At 62.3% G+C, this 19,198-nt stretch overlaps 1 protein-coding gene across 9 annotated transcripts in view; it reads left to right on the top strand.

Annotated features, from left to right (window-relative positions):
- Positions 1–19,198, top strand: part of GRAMD4 (GRAM domain containing 4) — a 62,370-nt gene that overhangs the window by 16,259 nt on the left and 26,913 nt on the right. For 4 of the 9 annotated variants that reach the window (XM_043440392.1, XM_043440394.1, XM_043440397.1 and 1 more), the window contains exons 2-3: positions 13,623–13,833; positions 16,695–16,815. In XM_043440392.1, coding sequence (XP_043296327.1) covers positions 13,623–13,833; positions 16,695–16,815 — 332 coding nt within the window. Of the gene's footprint in view, positions 1–4,979; positions 5,003–8,142; positions 8,252–8,718; positions 8,742–10,067; positions 10,239–13,622; positions 13,834–16,393; positions 16,508–16,694; positions 16,816–19,198 lie in introns of those variants that run through there. The other 5 variants (XM_043440396.1, XM_043440395.1, XM_043440400.1 and 2 more) reach the window with 5 other exon arrangements.

The following is a 19,198-nucleotide window of genomic DNA, read 5'->3' as shown; positions in this document are numbered from 1 at the left end:
GCGGAACTGCAGGTGAAGTGAAGAGTTGCAGTCTCAGCTGTCAGGCTCTGGGACGGCTTGCTGTTCACAAGATGACTTGTCCCAGGGTCCTGCAGACGGAGGAGCCCTGTAGGCACCGAATCATTCTTTCCAGAGCACCTTTTTTGGAAGCGGGCTATTGCCCGCCTCGATTTCTCCAGGCGGGCAGCGCCGGGGGTCTGGAGAACCCCGACTCCAGCTTGTGACTGTGCCCGCAGGTGTCGGCTGAGCCCGGCACCCACCTGCCACGCTCCTGGCGGCAGGGTGTTAGGTCCCTGTGAGGGTGTCTCCGCAGGGCAGGATGGCTCAGCGCCCCCCACCCCCACCCCCCGAGGCCACGCCCTCCCCTCGTGCTGAGCATCCGGCCCACGGCCCCCACCCCCGCCGAGGAGCCCAGGCAGGGGTGTGGTGTGTGTGAGACTCCGGGCCGCTCTGCAGGGCACATCGGGGCCGGGGGTGGGCGTGGGGGCCAGGCCAGGCCGGGCCGGCTGTCCAGCCTGCTTCGCACACGTGGCCGACTCCCTGCCTCTTCCCCCACCTCCCGACCCCGGGTCTTGGGTTATGTCTGTGGATACAGCCCTCTGCCGGTGTCCGGCTGCAGCGGCCCAAAGGCTAGGCCTGGGGTCATGGGCGCCTCGGGCTGGTGGGGGGGGGGGGTCGCCCTCGGGGCACCGTGTCCGAGCTGCGCCTGCAGTCCTTCCCCGCGTCCCCAGGACAGGCCTGGGGGTCTGAGGCTCCAGTCTCGGAACCCCTCTGCTCGTGAATTAGCGAGGTCGCTAGAAAGCCTGCTTATGTGAGATGTATCTGTTGCTCTTTCCCATGTTAGAAATTAAGCTAGGAAATTTACAAATGCTGATTTATTAAAAACTGCCCACTGTAAACCCACTACATGTTAACATAAATAGTGTAATTTTATTTTTTTTAAAAGTCAGTAGTTTTCCCCAAATGGGGGAAATTAGTGAAGGGTTTTGCAGGTGGTGGTTTTTGCAGGCCTTGACAGGGTCTGGTCAACTGAAGATGGCTGGGTTCTCCGGTCCCCACCCCACCCCCTCACCCGTCAGCAGGACCAGTCTGGGAAGCACATGGTGTCTCAGGATTGCCGCTCATTAGATCTGGCCTCCTGGGTGTCCTGAAAGCGTCTTGGGGACCCCCAGGCTCCTGGACCACGCTCTGAGCAGCGGGAGAGAGCGAGGTCCCTGCCGTGTTGAGTGAGGGCTCCTTTTAGTTCTTTCTCTGTTTCGTTTGAATCCTTCCTGTTTCTCTCATTTTAAAACCTTAATTTTGAACCTCGTTGACATGGTCTGGTCCACACATGCAGGAAGTCTGTTCAGAAGGGGCTGAAGCCGCCACCGGGTCTCCCTCCCACATGCCCCCTCCCCCCACGTAGTCCCAGGACTCGGGTTGGGGGACACCCACGCGCAAGGACCCTGCTCCGGGCATGTAGCTCGCGCACACTGCATGAAATGGCCTCGCCGCACGTCATTTTGCAAGTGTGAGAGGAGACACTCCTGGAAGCGGAAGTGTGATTTCCCTGGATTTTGCAGAATTGCCCTCCGCTCCACCCCCCGCTGGGGGACCCCACCTCCACGTGGTCTCACCCACGCGCCGCGTTCTCCGCCAATCTGTTCGGGAAATGGCTTCCCCGTGTAATCTTAATTTCTGTTTTTCTCTTTGTGAGTGGAGGTTAATCGCCGTTCCATGTGCTGGAGGACTGTTTGTTTTCTTTTGCTGTGGACTCTCTCTATCTCCTGGCTGTTTTCCCCCAGGGCTGTTTTTCAAAGTCAGACAAATTAATCTTTCATAATATGTGTTGCAAATATTTTTCCCTGTGTTAGCATGTATATTTGACCACTGGTGGAGGTTTTTGCCATGCAGAAGTGTGTTTTTAGGGTAATCTGTCTTCTCCTCTATCGTGTGTTGTGTGTCTTGCTTGGCACGAGCCTGTCCAGCCCCAGGTTCTGAGTACCAGCCCCCAGCCCCGGCTCCTTTGCAGCCTTCCTTATTTTACACTCAAGTCTTTGGTCTATTTTGAGATTTTTGGGGAGGGTGTGAGATGAGGCTCCAGGGTTATCTTTCCCAAGAAGCTCAGGATGTCCCATCTTCATTTGCTGAAGGCTGTGTGTCTCCCTCCGGCTTAGGAGGCCCCTTTGACCCCAGTTCAGTCTGGGTCTGTTTCGGCAAGTTTGTTTCATGGCCTTGCCCAGTATTCATGTTCTGTCATCACACTTTAACTCTTAGCTGTGTGGTGTCTTATTTATTTTTTTAATTATGTATCAGCCTGGGTTGGGTCTTAGTTGTGGCATGTGGGATCTAGTTCCCTGACCAGGGGTCGAGCCCGGGCCCCTGCACTGGGAGTGTGGAGTCTTAGGCACTGGACCACGAGGGAAGCCCCTCCATCGTGTCTGGTAACAAGCAGAGCGTGCGGTTCAGCGCATTCACGATGTGCTTGCTATACAGTCAATGTACACCCATCTTTAGAACTTCGTCCTCCTCCCAAGCTGAAGCTCTGTCCCCGGTCAGCGCTCAGTCCCCCTCGCCTGCCCCGGCCCCGGCCCCCGCCGTCTGCTCTCCGTCCCGGGGGCCCTGACTCTTCAGCGCCTCGTATAAGCGGATTGCACAGTATTTGTTCTTTTGTGACCTGCTGATCTCACCGAGCCTGCGGTCCTCAGGGTCCCTCCGGCTTGTGGCCTGTGTCAGCGCTCCCTTCCTGCTTGAGGCTGAATAATATTCCCTCGTGAGTAGGGACAGCGTTTTGTTTATCCGCCCCGGGCTGAGGACCCTCGGGTCGCTTCCTCATTCTGGCTGCCGTGAACTTGGGCGTACCAGTGTCTGTTTGAGTCTCTGCTTTCAGTTCTTTCGGATCTATACCTAGGCGCGGAATTGTTGGATCATACGGTGGTCCCGGTTTTAGTTTTTTGAGGAACTGCTGTGTGTTTCCTGTGGTCTCCATGGCTGTGGTTTATGTTTCTGGGCGTGCATGCCAAAAATCAGGGTGTTTGCTGAGAACATGGCGAGCCCCCAGCCCTGCAGCTGAGCAGGCCAGGCCTCTGGGAGCCTGGCTCCCTGGTCCCACGGGCAGGTCCTGATGGGCTGGCGGGGGCGGAGAGGGGGGACCCCGGGCTCCATCACCACTCTAGAAGCTGTGACCTCCCGCTCTGAACCTCGCTTTCCCCATCACATTAAGAAGCGGAGACACAGTGATAGTAGCAGCTATACAGACAACACCACCCTCATGGCAGAAAGAGAAGAGGAACTGAAGCTCCTCCTGATGAAAGTGAAGGAGGAGAGGGGAAAAGTTGGCTTAAAGCTCAACATTCAGAAAACTGAGATCATGGCATCCGGTCCCATCACTTCATGGGAAATAGATGGGGAAACAGTGGAAACACAGACAGACTTTATTTTGGGGGGCTCTAAAATCACTGCAGATGGTGATTGCAGCCATGAAATTAAAAGACGCATATTCCTTGGGAAAAAAGTTATGACCAACCTAGACATCATATTAAAAAGCAGAGATATTACTTTGCCAACAATGGTCCACCTTGTCAAAGATATGGCTATCCCAGTAGTCATGTATGGATGTGAGAGTTGGAATATAAAGAAAGCTGAACACCAAAGAATTGATGCTTTTGAACTGTGGTGCTGGAGAAGACTCTTGAGAGTCCCTTGGACTGCAAGGAGATCCAACCAGTCCATCCTAAAGGAGATCAGTCCTGGGTGTTCATTGGAAGGACTGATGTTGAAGCTGAAACTCCAATACTTTGGCCACCTGATGGGAGGAGCTGACTCATTTGAAAAGACCCTGATGCTGGGAAAGATTGAGGGCAGGAGGAGAAGGGGATGAGAGAGGATGAGATGGTGGATGGCATCACCGACTCGATGGACATGAGTTTGAACGAGCTCCGAGAGTTGGTGATGGACAGGGAGGCCTGGCGTGCTGCAGTCCATGGGGTTGCAAAGAGTCGGACACGACTGAGTAACTGAACTGAACTGAACTTGTTTGTTAAGCTCAGTCTGCGCCAGGCCTGGAGGCTGAGGGAGGGTTAAGTGAGGTGGGATGGGGAGCGTTGCTGTGCTTACTCTCCAGAAGGTGTCTGGTAGGAAAGCGCGGGTCGTGCTGGGTCATCCCCGCCCTCACCCTCCCGCAGGTGTGTCTGCCCCTGCACAGGTCCACGCCCACTGGCCCTGCATCTGCCAGCCAGCTCAGCACTCTTTCCCCGCCACCCCACACCGTGACCCTGAACAGACCCGAGCACCTTGTCCATGCCCTCCCGTGACTGCCAAGTCCTTCTGGCTTGTGACCCCGGGGTAACGGGGGCGCTCCATCTGGGCGGCCTTCCTCTGCAACCCTGGCCTCTCTGTGGAGCTGACAGCCCGGGGCGTAGCCTGATCCCCGCAGAGCTGCCTGCTCTGCGGCCCTGTTCCAGCTGCACATGGTACACAGTAGGCGCTCATTACATGCTCCAGCCGATTGGTCCTTGTCACCCCTGACGGCCTCTGCTTCGGCCTCTGTGAGGTTTTTACTGCCCGCTGATCACTCTTTGTTCCAAGTCTGCTCCGGGTGGGGGGCCATGCTGGGCAGTCCCCTGCGCCCGACACGCTCAGTGGGGGGCTGAGACCAGCTCATCCCGTCATTCTGCATGGCCCGCCGTGTGTCAGCCCAGCTGGGAGATCGTGTGTGTAAGACTGGATCGCCCACCACGCTGGGCGGTTACCTGGGCAGCAGTTGTGAAAAGAACTCAGAGGGTTTTTTCTGTGTCATTGGGCGTGGGTTTTGCAGCGACGGTGTGAGGTGAGGGCGGCCAGCCAGGCCCCTGTGCCGTCAGGCCCTGCCCAGGGCTGGGCTCACTTCTCTCCCGGCCCAGCAGGAAATGTGGGTTCCACCTTCCCCGTGCCGGGCGGTGGTTCAGACGCGGAAAGCCGTTTGTGGCAATTAGCTCGGCGGCCCCGCCCCGGGCCTGTCAGTGTCCCGGGGCTCGGTCTACGGGTGAGTTCGGATGGGCCCTGGGAGGACCTGTGGCCTCAGCTGGGCCATGTTTCCAAAAAGGAAGAAGTAGCCGTAGGCCAGGGCTTTGGAGGCGCCAAGGGCCTGTTCCCCGGGGACCGTCAGAGGCCACGTGGGTTTACGTAAGGGGCTGGGATGTCCTTTGAAGTGTACAGCTGTCACCCCCTGGTTCTCTGCCAGGCCGCAGGGTGGGCCTGCCCGCTGACGTGGGGCCCGCCTGGGACCCTTGTCCTCGAGCAGAGCGGCTCTGAGGCTGGGCCCTTCCGGGGGAGGGGCGGCGCACAGCACTGCGGGGTTCTGGGGGTTCCAGGCAGGGGGCGGGGGCAGGGCTGGTCCTGCTTTCGTGGGGACTTTGTCACTGTGGTGCTGTCTTTGCAGAGCGAGGGGCCCTGCCTGGGCCCTGAATGTGGACGGGGGCCTCCAGTGACAGCTTATTCAGAGCTGCAGGCCGGCCCCTCTGCTCGGGTGGGATACGTGGCCTGGCGTCGGGGGAGAAGAATGTGGCTCTCGACTTGGAGGGGGTGGTCTTCCCTCCCTGAGATCCTCCTGGCCCCGGGGACCCTGGAGCTAGTCCAGGCTGCCGGCCCCTCCAAGGATGGCACCTCTCCTCACCCCTTTCCTAAAGGAGATTTGATGGTGACGAGGTCCACGTCCGAGTGTGTGATTGGCGGGACCACTGGAAGGGGGACCCTGGTGCTGAGGGAGGGCCTGGTTCCCTGTTAGGGGCCGGTGGGTGACGAGACCCATTTGAGAGTCCTTGTTGTGCTGGGCTTTGATCACCTTGAGACCAGGGGCAGCCAGCCGTGACCCCGTCAAGGGTAGCCTGCCCGCTGCTGCCTGTTTCTGTTTATGTTGTCTTATTGGGGATGTCCCTTTGGTCCAGTGGTTAAGGCTCTGCTCTTTCGCTGTCGGGGACCCGGGTTCAACCCCTGGTTGGGGAACTGAGATCCCACAAAGGCCACAGAGAAACATGGCCTTCTTGGCCCAGAGCCACAGCTGCTTTGCACTGCAACACAAAGGGAGGACTTGTGACAGGAGGCTTGTGGCCGCCATGCCCGAGACGTGTACCGCCCGCGTCCCCGGGCCTGCGCCTTCCGTCCGGGCAGCCTTGTGGGCCGCGGAGCCTCTGGAGGAGAGCTGGCTCGCGGACAGCTGCGGGCTGGAGCCCCTCTCTGCTCTCTGGGGCGGGGCCGGGGCGCTGGCAGGAAGTCAGGACGAAACTGGGAATCCAGACGGCGTTTCCTACCAGCTGGAAGGATCGCCCCGGTTCTGAATGCTGAGGCCGGTGGGGAGGCTTGGAGGCAGAGCGCTTCCACCAGAAACGAGTGCTTGAGCACGTTTCCTATTGCTCAGTGTGTTTACGCGTCACAGGTTTGTAGAAATCTAAGCCCTAGGTTCCCTCTTTGTTTGGTTTAAACAGCTGTGTGGCCAGCGTGCGGGGCTGCCCGCCCACTCAGTCTCCTGGGCAGAGGGGCCGGTGGGCTTGCATACGGAGTGTCATGCAGTGGCCCCGGGGACCCAAGGGGGGCTGGGAAGGTGATGAGCAGGGCGTGAGGACAGTGTGCCCACCCAACCTCCCTGCCACTGACCCTGGGGTCGGGGTCCCCCCCAGAGGCTTGGGTCTGGCGTGTTCTTTTGGGAACCTCACCCATATGAACGGAGTGGTCTGGGTCCTGCTTCCCAGGGTGGCCTTTCCCCATGGACTGTACAGTGCATGGAATTCTCCAGGCCAGAATACTGGAGTGGGGAGCCTTTCCTCCTCCACGGATATTCCCAACCCAGGGCTCAAACCCAGGTCTCCCACATTGCAGGCGGATTCTTTACCATCTGAGTCACCAGGGAAGCCCAAGAATACTGGAGTGGGGAGCCCATCCCTTCTCCAGCAGATCTTCCCGACTCAGGAATTGAACCAGGGTCTCCTGCATCGCAGGCGGACTCTTTATCAGCTGAGCCCCGAGGGAAGCCCCTTGGTCGTCTCAGGGACTCTCAGTTTGACCTCTGCCCCCGAACTGCGCCAGGGAATCAGGAGGGTGTGTGGGGGCACGGGGTTCCCTGAGCCCTGCTCCTCTGTAGCCATGACGGTTCGAGATGACGGAGGGTCAGGACAGTGGTGTGTTAGAGCCGCTCATGTGGGCCTGCAAAAGGCTGCCTGTGAAGGCGTCAGGAATTCTGTGAGCTGGCCACTAGTGAAACGAGAGTGTATGAACTCAGATAAATCATGTCGGAAGCAGAGGGGTTGAGTGCCCAAAGTTGAGTTGCCCAAAGCAGAGGGGTTGAGTGCCCTCCTGGATTGTGTGACGGGTTGTGGTCCCAAGGCGGTTGGCGTCCCTGGGGTCTGGACGGTGGGAATCGTCTGGGTGGTCTCCAGGCAGTGCGGCCCACCACGCGCTCACTGGTTCCCCGACGTCCCTTTGGTGGCTTGAAGGACGGCCGCGAGGGACGCAGTCACAGCGCGAAAACGGGTACACACGGCTCCGCAGGGCTTCGCCTCTCTTTGCGTTGACTGTCCGGTCCTGAGAAGGTGACGGGGAGACGCTGGTTCGTGGGTGGAGGTTGAGGCGTGGCGTCCGCATCCACAGGATGGTGAGGGGCCCCTCCTGTTGGAAAGCGACCGCCTGCTTCTCCGAGGATGTCTCTCCTGTCCTGGACCAGCGAGTCGGCTTCTGATGCGTGGCCTCCTTTCCCACCTTGGCTTGTCCTGTTAACGTAGACGAGCGCGTCCAGCAGCCGACACTCATGCTGGAACCACGCTCGCTGGTGGGTTGTGGTCCTGGTTGACCGGGGTGGGGGAGGATTTCAGCAAGAACCTGTGAGCCCGTCCCCGGGCGTCACTTGGCTTTGCGGAGTTCCCAGTGAAGAGTGCTGAGCGTTTTATTACTGCTTGTAGACTCGCAGCACACCTTAGTCACCGAGATAACGCCTGTGTCACGCCCAGAGGTCGGGGGCGGGGTGTCGCCAGGGCCTGCACAGTCCCAGCTCACAGAGGAGGGGGTGGTGGCTCACCCCGACCCCCCAGCCCTCCTGCGCTTCCTGCCTGGCTCTCCCGGGCCCCCGTGGCCCCGGCGGGGTTCACAGAGCCAGCAGGACCCAGGCGGCTCTGCTGTTACAGCGCACAACACTCGGCTCCTGGCGCGGGGAGCTCTGGCCTGACTGTAGGAGGAAAAACCGCTGAAGAATTCCACCTCCTCCCGGAGAACCTCCCAGGCTGTTGAAACCTTGGACCTAAGCGCCGTAAGTGTTCCTGGATTTGGGGAGCGCGTGATTCCCCAGCCTCGAGGGCAGAGTCCACAGCCTTGCCATGAGGCCCCTGTGGCTGGGCGGCTCCGAGCGGGCAGGCCTCACCCTCCTGGCACCAGGGCCCAGTGTGGGGGCCCCGCCTCGTGCACCGTCCCCTCCCTCACTCAACGGCCAGCCCGTGCCAGCCCTGCTGGGACAGACCCGGCGCCTGCAGGACCTGCCCTCGGGGCTGGGGGACAAATCCTAAACCAGGGAGCTAGCCTGGACTCCAGACCAGACGGGCAGGCGGGATTTGGGGTGGGAGGATATACTTGGAGCAGAAGGAGCCACGATGGGGATGCCCCAGACCGGGAAGTGCTGGGCCCCGTGGTAACCAGTGTGGTGGCGAGAGGACCCCCAAGGGGTCAGCAGGGCTGGAGCCCAGTGTCGGGGAGCAGGCAGAACCCCAGGAGGGGTCTCAGCAGGTTGCTGCAGACTGTGTGAGGTGTGTGGCCCAGACCCGGCTCGGGAGGGGGTGGAGCACAGCTGTGGGGCCCGGCTTGGAGGGGTCCCCTGGCTTGGAGGTGGAGGTCCCTGGCTTGGAGATGGGCTCCCAGCTTGGGGGGCCCTGGCTTGGAGTTGGGGGTCCCAGGCTTGGAGATGGGGACCCCCGGCTTGGAAGTGGGGGGCCCTGGCTTGGAGGTGGGGAGCCTTGGCTTAGAGATGGCCCCCCAGCCTGGAGGGGGGGTTCCTGGCTTAGAGGTGGGGAGCCCTGGCTTGGAGGTGGGGAGCCCTAGCTTAGAGATGGCCCCCCAGCCTGGAGGGGGGGTTCCTGGCTTAGAGGTGGGGAGCCCTGGCTTGGAGGTGGGGAGCCCTGGCTTAGAGATGGCCCCCCAGCTTGGATGGGGGCCCCCGGCTTGGAAGTGGGGGGCCCTGGCTTGGAGGTGGGGAGCCCTGACTTGGGGGGCTGGGCTCGCTGTAGGTGGCCGTGGTCATGTGGTCGGGGGCTCCTTTTGGGTTTGACTTGAGTGGCTGGTGTTCAGGTGTTATGGGGGGAGGTCCACGGAGGCTCCCGCTACCGATGAATGTCCTTACATAGTAGGTCAGCAGCCGGAGTCCAGGCACGGGAGGCTGGTGGGCAGGGAGTCAGTTAAGCATCTGAGTGTTCAGGGTCCCGCTGACTGAGGCGTGCATCTGGGTGAGAGGGGTGGCTGCCCTACCAGCCTCGAGGTCGGGTGAACCCGCTGGCCCTCAGTGGGAGCCAGTGTCGAGCTCCGCATGGGCGGCGGGGGGAGGGTGCGTGGTCACCGTGACTCCCGGATCATGGGCATCCAGACTGCTCCGCGGATCGCCCAGCATGGGGCCCCCCCGCTGGCTGGAGCTGCGTGCAGGTTGGGGTCCTGGGGGCTCATCTTGCAGGGCTGTGGGCCTCTGGGCGCCTTCCTGGAGGATGGAGACCTGGCTGGCGCTGGCCTCGCTCGACCTCTGTGACTCCCCGGAATACAGTTTAGGACAAGGATTGCTTCATTTGGGGAAACAGACGTTGTTTATCCTGGGGTCAGCAGAAGAGCCACCAGATGACGGGAGGATGACGCCAGGTCCCGGGCCGAGCCGGCTGTCTGAGGGCGGCCGGGGTGGTGAGGAGCACGGCTGGGACCTGGGATGTGGCGCACGCCGGGCTGGGAACCACTTTTTTCTGAGTCTCAGGCTGGTGGGGGAACTAACGTCCTTTGTGGCTTCCAGGCCCAGTGTTCCCCAGACAGTGCAGCCTTTGTGTGTCCAGGAGCCATTCAGCGCGTTTCCAGAGCAGCGTGCTTTGTGTCCCGGGCCAGCGCTGGCCTCGCTCCGGCGTCCCGAGGGCCCGCAGTGCAGTGGGCGCCGCCCCGAGCCGGGGCGGTGGCCGGGCCCCTGCGCCAGGCACCCCCTGTCCTGTCGCCCTGTCCCGCCTCCACGGCTGCAGGGCCTGGCAGGTGTCACTCGGAGCGTCTGCTTCTGCATGGAGGTACAAGGGGGGCCCCTCCAGGAGCCTCGGGGGCCGGGGCGCCGCATTCCACTCTGAGGGCGGCTGCGCCTAGAAGGCCGGGCGTGCGGGGAGCTGTCCGGGGCCTGTGGGTGCACAGGACGGGCTGGTCTGTGGATGCAGGCTTCTTCCCCGTGGGCCCTGGGGAGTGCAGGGTGGGTGTGCAGGGAACGGGGGCTGGTGCATAAAGGGGAGGCTGGGCGGGGGCTGGGGCAGGGTGGGACACGTGGCGGCACCCAGATGGAAGGAGCGGGGTGGTTTGCGAGACGGCATCCGTGACACTGGCTTTGTGGGGAAGCTTTGCTCTGGGTCGCGCTTTGTGCCTGGCTGGCCCCGGTCCCCCTCTCGCTGGCCGTGGACCATGGCCGTGCCAGTCTCCCATCGTCATCTCAAAGCTGGGGAGGACTGGGTCAGCCAGTGTAGTTGAGATGGCCCTGGGGTGGGGTGGGCTACCTCTCAGCCTTGGGGGTGTGGGTGATGGCAGAGCGCCCCTCACAGCCCAGACCCGCCTGGCAGTGGGGGGGGGCAGTGGTCAGGTGTCCTGGCACCTGGTCTTGGTCCGGCAGCTGTGTGAGCCCAGGGGCCTGGGGGCAGGGTGGTGGGGACACCCCTGCCCTCCCCAAGGGCAGATGTTGAGATGAGCTGGCGCTGCAAGGAGGGGCCCTGCTGGGCGGGGTGGGGGGCGCGTGGGCTGGGCGCTTGTGAGCGGCATCCTGACGGTGGCGGGGCCGACCATCGGTGCTCTGTCCCCTTCCCTGGTGGCCTCTTCATTTGCTTGCTGAGTCCGGAGGGAAGGCGGCCCTGGCCTGCGGGGCGGGGAGTCCCAGGACCACAGATGAATGGCGAGGAGGGAGGCTTGGCTGCGGTGACCCCCGGCCCCCTGCCGTCTGCCCCACTTCTGCCCGGTGCTGGGTGAGGAGGGGTCCCCAGGGTCTTTTTGAAAATGGAGGGAAGGAGGTTTTACCTGGAGGCGCTTCCCATCCCATTTGCTTTTATTTTTCAAGTTAGAAAAGCAATCAGAAAGAGCATGTGGAGAGAAGTTTTGCAGCCTCTCAGGAACTCCACCCAGGGGCCCGTGTCACCTGTGCGGGTGCAGACGCCCGTTGTCCATAGCGGTGACCTCGGGGCAGTGGCGTTGGTCACCACTATGAGGTTCCCGGGGACGTCCGTGCGCCCTGCGCTTGGCGCCTGAGGTCCTGGCTGGCCTCAGTGCAGCCCAGTCACGCTCCCTGTGCCGGATCTGCCCTGGGACGCATCTCCAGATGGGGACCCACTGGTTCCCAGGGCGTTGGTGTCCCTGCTGCCTGCGGCCTTGGTCACATCGCTGGCTTCTTTTCCTTCTTGGTGAAGTTAGAGGTTTCTGCACGAGGCCTGGGTGACCCCTGTTGCTGAGATTCCTCCTCTGCTCCGGGTGGTGGGGGGCTGGTTTGCACATCTGTGTACCAAGGTCCTCCAGTCTTTACCGATTCATGCAAGTTGTCTCACAACAGAGATACGAGTTCACACATGCCCAGTTTGCTCCATGTGTCTCCTGTTTCACTGCGTTTTTTTAAACAAAACGTCAGTTTACTTTTGTCTAGTTGAGTTTTTTTTTTAAACTTTGATTTTTTTTCTCTTTCTGTCTCTTAATGTAGACCATCACTCCCTCTCCTTAGGAACTTAAGTCTCTCTCTCTCTCTTTTTTTAAGTTTACTTAAGCTTTTAGTTCATCTGGAGTTCACAGCTCCTTCACGGGATAGCTTACCGGATGGCCGGCCTCCTGCCTCCATCCTGCCAGATCAGGCCACATCTGGCCAGCTCAGGGTTCCAGGCTGTCTGGAGCGCAGGGTTCCAGAGAGCCTGAGAAGCCCCTGTCCCAGGAGCACCTCCAGCCCCGCCCCCGACGGGCACAGCCTCAGCTGTCTGTGGAGACCAGAGCCGGCCCCAGCTCGTCCTGACCCAGGTCTCGCGGGCGCCCACTGCACGCAGGCTTTGTTGTTTTGAGCGATGATGCCAGGGGCGGTGGCCCTTGGAGGGCAGGGCAGGCATGCAGGGCTGCAGCCGGGCATCCTGGGCGGTGCTTTACCGAGGTCTAACGGCTCCAAGCCCGCACCGTCCAAAACAGGAAGCGCTTCTCCCTGCTGTCGTGGCTCTGCATGGACTGTCCCCGCTGGGGCGGCTTGGGGTGGATCCTGCCCTGCTCCCCTGCTTCCTCCCCACCCCATGTGAAGTTGCCGCTCTGTTTATTGGGTCTAGGCTGAGTGTTGGCGCCCGGGCATCGTCTCGAGTTCTTGGGATCCTCTTGCCGGATTGGTGCTCGTTCCCATTGGTGTTCATTCTGTTTCAGAGGTGGAAGCTGGGGCTCAGAACGGTGGGAAGTGGAGGGCTTGAGCCTGGGCATGTTCAGAGACCCTGTCCCGTGGGGAACCAGGGCCTCTTGCAGACCTTGGGGGCCAGGGAGCTGTGTGACTGGGGCTGGGGCCGTGGACTTCAGCGTGAGGTTGATTGGACGCCCAGAAGGGCTGCCCACACCCCACCCCTAGGCTTTCCTGGGGTTGGGTCAGAGATGTGGGGAGTGGGTGGCCCACTGCATATCCACCCCTGGTGTGCATGCGTGGTTGGACATACACATCTCCTCCATACCAGCACACATCGCTCCCCACCCACCCCCCAGCATGACCCCACACCTGGCCTTTGCCGCCCTTGCTCCTGGCTGAGGGGATCCCATGCCTGCAGCCTGGGGGCTGTGCTGGGAAGACCTCTGGGACCCAGTGAGGCTGAGCTGGTCCTGAGAGCTGAGTCAGGCACCCGGGCAGGCAGGACGGAGTTTCGGGCCAATGGGGCAGCCTGGCTGTGTGCCTGGGAGCGGGGCCAGGCGGAGGGAGGGGACAGGGGTCCAGAGGGAATCTGACACCCAGAGCCCCTGCGTTCTAGCGGCTGTCCCGGGCATGCATGTGGCTGTGCTTCCTGACGGGTTCTTGGAGCTCGGGAGGGTCAGCCCTCCGCCCTCCTCACCGCAGTGCCCCCTACTCCGACGGGGTCAGCGGCTCCCCTGCAGCTCCAGGCTGCCCCCCTTGGTGCTGGGAGTCCCACTGAGAAACAGGGCTCCCTTCTCCCCTGAGGGGTGCAGAGGGCTAGCCTGACAACAGGGGCCCAAGCTCAGTAACCAGCCCAGCTGGGTGGGGGTGACTGAGGCCCTAGCCTCTCTGGCAGGGGGGAAGCCTGTGTGCCCCCGGGTCCCTGAGTAGTGGCACTGGCTGCTCCCGGAGGGCAGGGCCAGGTGGCGGCCCTGGGCTGGGGCCTGGAGCTGTCTGTAGGGGCCGGTGTGCCGGCAGGCGGCCGGCAGGTGACTGACCACGGGACCTTGCCCCTCTTGCTGTCCTGCAGGGACTCCGAGCGTCATGTTAAGGTGAAGCAGAGGGCCTCAGTGCTGAACATGCTAAGGAAGCTGGACAAAATCAGGTTCAGAGGTCACAAGAGAGATGACTTCCTCGATCTAGCCGAGTCTCCGAACGCCTCAGACACCGAATGCGGAGACGAGATTCCCCTGAAGATCCCTCGGACCTCGCCCCGGGACAGCGAGGAGCTCAGGGACCCTGTGAGTACCAGAGTGTCCCCCCGCCCCGACCCCGGCCGCGTGGCCCTGGTCTCGGGGCCCCTCACTGTCCCCATCCGCGGGTGCCAAGCCCAGCGTGGCCTTGGGTGGACCGTGTCCTTCCTGGCCGGTGAGACAGGGAGGAGGCTGCTCCCCATCTCTCCCCCTCTAACCTTCCTGGTGGGGGCTCGTGCCCAGACTGAGGGTGATTTGTCCGGCAGCAGGATTTCTTTCCCTTCCTTGGATTTTTGGGTGATCGGCAAACTTTTCATGCAGAAGTGATGCCGGGGCCCCAGCCTGACCCCCGGGAATTTGATGCAGGGGGTCGCCGGGCGATGTCTGGAAGCCGCTGGCCTAGCCCGAGGGCAGCACCTTCGGGCGCCTGGCCGGGCTGCCTGGCCATCGCGGGGTGCGTGTCCCTGCCCCGGCAGCTGGCCGAACCCAGGCTGGGCCTCGGGAGCCCAGGTGGGGACAGTGGCCCCTGTGGGCTGGTTGTGGACGCCCTTCCCTTGGCCAGCAGATCTCTTCAGGGGCTCGGCGGCTCTGGTGTGAGCAGGCCCTGCTTTCTGGAAGCTTGTGTTTGGTCAGTGGGCGGGCAGCTGGTGGGGCAGGCTGCCCTGGTCCCCTCCCGGCCAGGGGTGACAGCTGGCTCCCTGCTCTGGGGACAGTTGCCTGCATCTCCCTGTCAGCAGCGAAGAAGCCCGGAGTCCCCCTGCCCCACCAGCTGTGGACAACCGCACCCACGTGGACCCCAGGGTTGGTGGCCTTGCGGTTCCTGCCTGAGCACCTGAGCTAGGCTTTCCTTGCAGGTGTGGCCACGAGCGCCCGCCCGCCTGGCCCTGTGTATTATTAATGCTTCGTAATAGAACAGGGACTGGCTCGCTCGCTTCTGGTGGCAATGAATAATTTATCGGCACTGCCTCTTAAGAGCCGGCATCCGATCAGGCGGGCTGGAGCTGCGGAGGCCCGAGGGCAGCGCCCTGCCTGGGCACGGCCTCTGTCCCTCGCAGAGTGGGCGGCTGACCTCCCAACCCCGGGTCAGGGGTGGGCTGGGACCTCACTGCTGTGTCTCCTGGCAGGCCGGCAGCATCTGCTGGGTGGGACGCTGTGGGGGTCACAGGCCTGTCTCGGGAAGGGGGTGCCTCCTGTGGGGGTGGGACCAACCGGCCGGTGAGGGCCCAGGGCGGGGCAAGCCCAGGGCTGTGAGTATGAATGACTCTCCAGCCCGCGTCCCCAGTCCCGAGGGGCTCTCTCTCTCCTTGCGGGGGACAGGCCAGCATCCTACAGTGGGTCACGCTGTCCTTCTTGTCAACTCTGCCCTGGGACCCGGGGTCACTGCCGTGAGCCTCGTGTCCACGTGGCTTGCACCACCGCTGCCGTGAGGGCAGGTCGTGTGTCGTCCTGGTGGAAGTGACCAGTGCCTACCGCGGACATGCCCCGTGACCTCTCCTGTCCCCTGAGGGGCCTCGGCTCCGAGCCGGCCACAGCCATGTGATCCCAGCCTCTCTCAGACCCGGGGCCACTGGAAGGGATCTGAAAGCTCCGGGACAAGTTCCAAATGGGCTTAGTTCCAGCTGCTTGGAGACCGACCTGCATTTCAGCCTTCCAAGGACGTGGGCTCACGGGTTGTCACTCACGGGGCCACGAGCCAGGGGCTGCCCTGCCCACCTGGGTGGGGACGTTGCTGATGAGATAGAGCCCAGCAACTTTGTTGGGCCACCTTCCCTGGCTGGCCTCCGCCCTCTGCCCTGGGGCCACCACCTTGTCGCCCGAGGCTGGGGCTGGGCAGGGGAGGAGGGGCACCGTCGTCTGCGAGGCGAGTGGGCGGGCAGGCCGGGGTGGGGGGGGACCCTGTCTTTTGCCTGTTGCCCAGCTCTCCTGTACCCACCCCTGCCAGGCCCACGGGGCAGGCAGATAAACCCGGCCTGTCCCTGCCATCTGGGAGCTCTTGCTGCGGTACCCAGAGCAGCTGACGGTCCAGGAGGTCCGGGGCCCGAACAGGGCAGCCCCGGGCCAGAGTCTTAGTGTCCGCTTCTCCCTCCAGGGCTGTGGCCCCGGACGAGGCAACGTGTGCGGGAGCCGGTCACGGACCCTGTCCAGGCTGAGTGTCCCCTTCCTTCCCTACCCCAATTTGGGAGGGACCCAGAGTCAGATGGCCCTGTTGCGTGGCAGGGTGCAGTTGTGGGGTGACCAGGGGAGTTTCCAGGACATGCCTGGCAGGCCTGGCCGTGCCGATACATGCGCTCCACGTCAGTGGGCAGTGGCAGCCTGTAGCCGGAGCCTACCCTGAGCCAGGCGGGACAGTGCGGGGGTGGCTTTAATTAGCCACCGTGGGCCAGGACAGGGCCTTGTTTGGAATTCGCTCCCCTGGAACCTGGCACATGGACGCACCCTCCCTGGAGTCCTGTTGCTTTGGCTCCCTGGGCGCCAGCCCGGCTCCCCAGGCAGGACACCAGGCCCTGTGGCCAGGCCGCCCTCCTGGGAAGTCAGCACACAGGCCGGGGTAGGTCTCCACGAGCTCCTCCCCTCTGTGGTCTGAGAGCTGCGCTGTGGCCCATCCAGAGGCTCAGCGTCACACTTGTGGCCTTAGTTTGTCATTTCTGGACGTTGGTCTCACCGGGGCTCTGAGGATGTCCGCTTTGCCTGAGGTGTCCCTTCCCCGGCAGATGAAACCGAGGTGAACTGATGCAGGTCCTAACACCGGGCCAGTGCCTTCCTAGGCCAGGGGGGCTCTGGGAACCGGCCTTTCCAGACCACAGGGTCCTCGGGGTACCCCGAGGTACCAGGTGATGAGAGAACCAGGTGACGTGGACCCAGGGTGCTCCCAGGTGCCTCTGAGCTCTCTCCTGGTGGTTTCCTTCTAGGCTGGTCCAGGGACCCTCATCATGGCTGCAGGAGTCCAAGACTTCAACCGGACAGAGTTTGATCGCTTAAATGAGATCAAAGGCCACCTGGAAATCGCCTTACTGGAAAAACACTTTTTACGTGAGTACCGGTGGAGGGGTGGGGGGTGCGGGGCAGAGAGGACAGTTTTGCAGGAGCGCAGCCGGGCCCCACAGGGGTCACGTGGGGGCTGCCGGGCTAGCGGTGGGGACAGGCGTGGCCCTCGCCTCCCGAGCCTGAATCCCGTCTGCACGGCTGCAGTGTCTTTACTTTCTAAGACAGACACGAGGAAGGAGTAAAATGTCCCCGGAAATTCTCATCCTTTCAGAGAGTGTGGTTAACTCAGAATCCATCAGAGGTTTTCTCGTCATTTCAGAGAGTCTGGCACGCTGTTGTGGTTAATCAAAATCCATCAGAGGTTTTGGAGGGGATCTGAAATTTCCTGTCCTGTGTAGTTTGCTCATCGAGGAGCAGGTGGGCCTGCGTACCTGGGGGCTTTGGCCTCTGGGTAATGATGACAGTGGAGATGGTTCCGGAAGGGCCTGCTTCCAGAGCTGATCCCCTGTGCTGTGTTGTCTCTGGTCCCCTCTCCAGCCCTCTGTCCTCCTCCTTTACAGACGAGGAAACAGAGGCTCCAGAGCTGAGAAAAGTGACCCTCCTGGTGGCTTAAGTCCTCTGACTAGTAAGGAGGTTAACCCAGGCACTTGGCAGGCTGTTTTCACGGCTGACACCAGCGTGGGGCTGATGCTTCCAGGGGGAGAACCACAGAGGGAGAGGGAATCAGCTTTGCCCCGTGTGCCTAGAGCCAGTCACGTCTGAGCCACGAGTGGAGACGCCTGGGCCCCGGAGGGAGGGTGCAGGGCAAGGCGCCTCCCTCCTCCCAGGGTCCCGCAGGGCGGGGGTCCCCCGCTGACGGGTGGGACCAGGCAGACAGTGCCCTCACCCTCTGTCCTCACGCATGTTCTCTCCCTGTGTCTCCCTCGTGTGTGTGCTCAGCGTGGTCTGGGCTCTAGCCACGGGTGCCCATGCAGCGTGTGGGACCCCTGGCCGGCACACGCCCCGGTGGGAAGCCGGGGGGGCTGGGCCCTCCTTCTCCTCCCGGGAGGTGGGCCACGTGGCCCTCACTGCCTCTCCTGGCACTGTCCCGCCGCCCAGGTGTCCCCGCCCCGTCTTCCCCCCAGGCCCCTCTTCCTGGTCGGTGCCTCCCTGGGCACGCATGTGTGTGCACACACGTGTGTGTACAGGGCCTGGACTCCGTGTGTGTGCCCACCTGCACCCCGCCGGCCCGCGCTCGCCCGCCCGCAGGGTCTGATCCCCGGGTCTGAGCACTCGGTCTCCCCGGGAGTCTGAGGGAGGGGCCGGGGAGACGGGGCCAGGCGGGGTCCGCAGGCGCTGTGGACCGAGAGGGGCCCGCCTCACGCGGTCTTGTCCCTGTGACCCCGTTCCCTGCTGAGCTCCCCCGGGGCGGCCGCACAGACGGAGGGGCAGCCAGGCCGTCTCTGCAGAGCGGAGCGGGCCTGCCGTGTGGTGGCCGTGCTGGGCGGCCCGGGGAGCGCCCGTGGGCGATGCTTCGTGCAATTGCCTTTCGTGGGTCCAGCGGAGGAACCACCCGGGCCTGGTGCTCTCGGGCAGGGACGGGTCTGTGAGCGTCCGACAGGGAGCCCCAGCCCTGCTGGGAAGGGGCGGCGGGAGGCCTCCAGGAGAGGGGTTAGCAGGCAGGGTGGGTGGGGAGCGAGCGTCCATCAGAGAGGTGGGGGGGCAGGACGGCTGTGACCCCCAGGGAGGCCCGTGTGGGGCTGAAGAGCGGAGAAGAGAAGAGGCCGCCTGGCCCCGGATCGGCGTTGCCCGGGCCTGTCCTTGCGCTCTGTCCTGAGTGTTTTATCAACAGAGTGGAACGCTGGGCAGCTCATGTCATAACAGTGCAGAGCTCCACTTTGACGGCCTGGGGTAATGATGATGGGCGTTTTTAAAAATAATTCTGTTTGGCTGCACTGGGTACTTGTTGCTATGTGTGGGCTTTCTCGAGTTGTGGGGAGCGGTGCGTGGGGGTCTTGCTGCAGTGGCGTCTCTTGGTTTGGAGCACAGGCTCTAGAGCAAAGGGGATCAGCAGTTGCGGGGCATGGCGTGCCGGATCTCAGTTCCCATCCAGGGATCAAACCCGCGCCCCTTGCAGTGGATGTGCAGAGTCCTAACTGGACTGCCAGGGAAAACCCTGATTATGTTTTAAAAATGAGTTAGAGCTTCCCTGGTGGTGCAGACACTAAAGAATCCGCCTGCAGTGCGGGGACCTGGGTTTGACCCCTGGGTCGGGAAGATCCCCTGGAGCAGGGCATGGCAACCCACTCCAGTATTCTTGCCTGGCGAATTCCCACGGACAGAGGAGCCTGGTGGGCTACAGTCCATGGGGTCGCAAAGAGCTGGACATGACTGAGTGACTAAGCACAGTCTAGTAAACTGAAAAATCAAGGTTTTCTTGAATAGCATC

This window comes from Cervus canadensis, chromosome 21 (genome assembly GCF_019320065.1).
Source record: "Cervus canadensis isolate Bull #8, Minnesota chromosome 21, ASM1932006v1, whole genome shotgun sequence".
Classification (NCBI taxonomy): domain Eukaryota; kingdom Metazoa; phylum Chordata; class Mammalia; order Artiodactyla; family Cervidae; genus Cervus; species Cervus canadensis.
The sequence above is the reverse complement of the archived record's forward strand: the minus strand, read 5'-3'. Positions and strand labels throughout refer to the sequence as shown.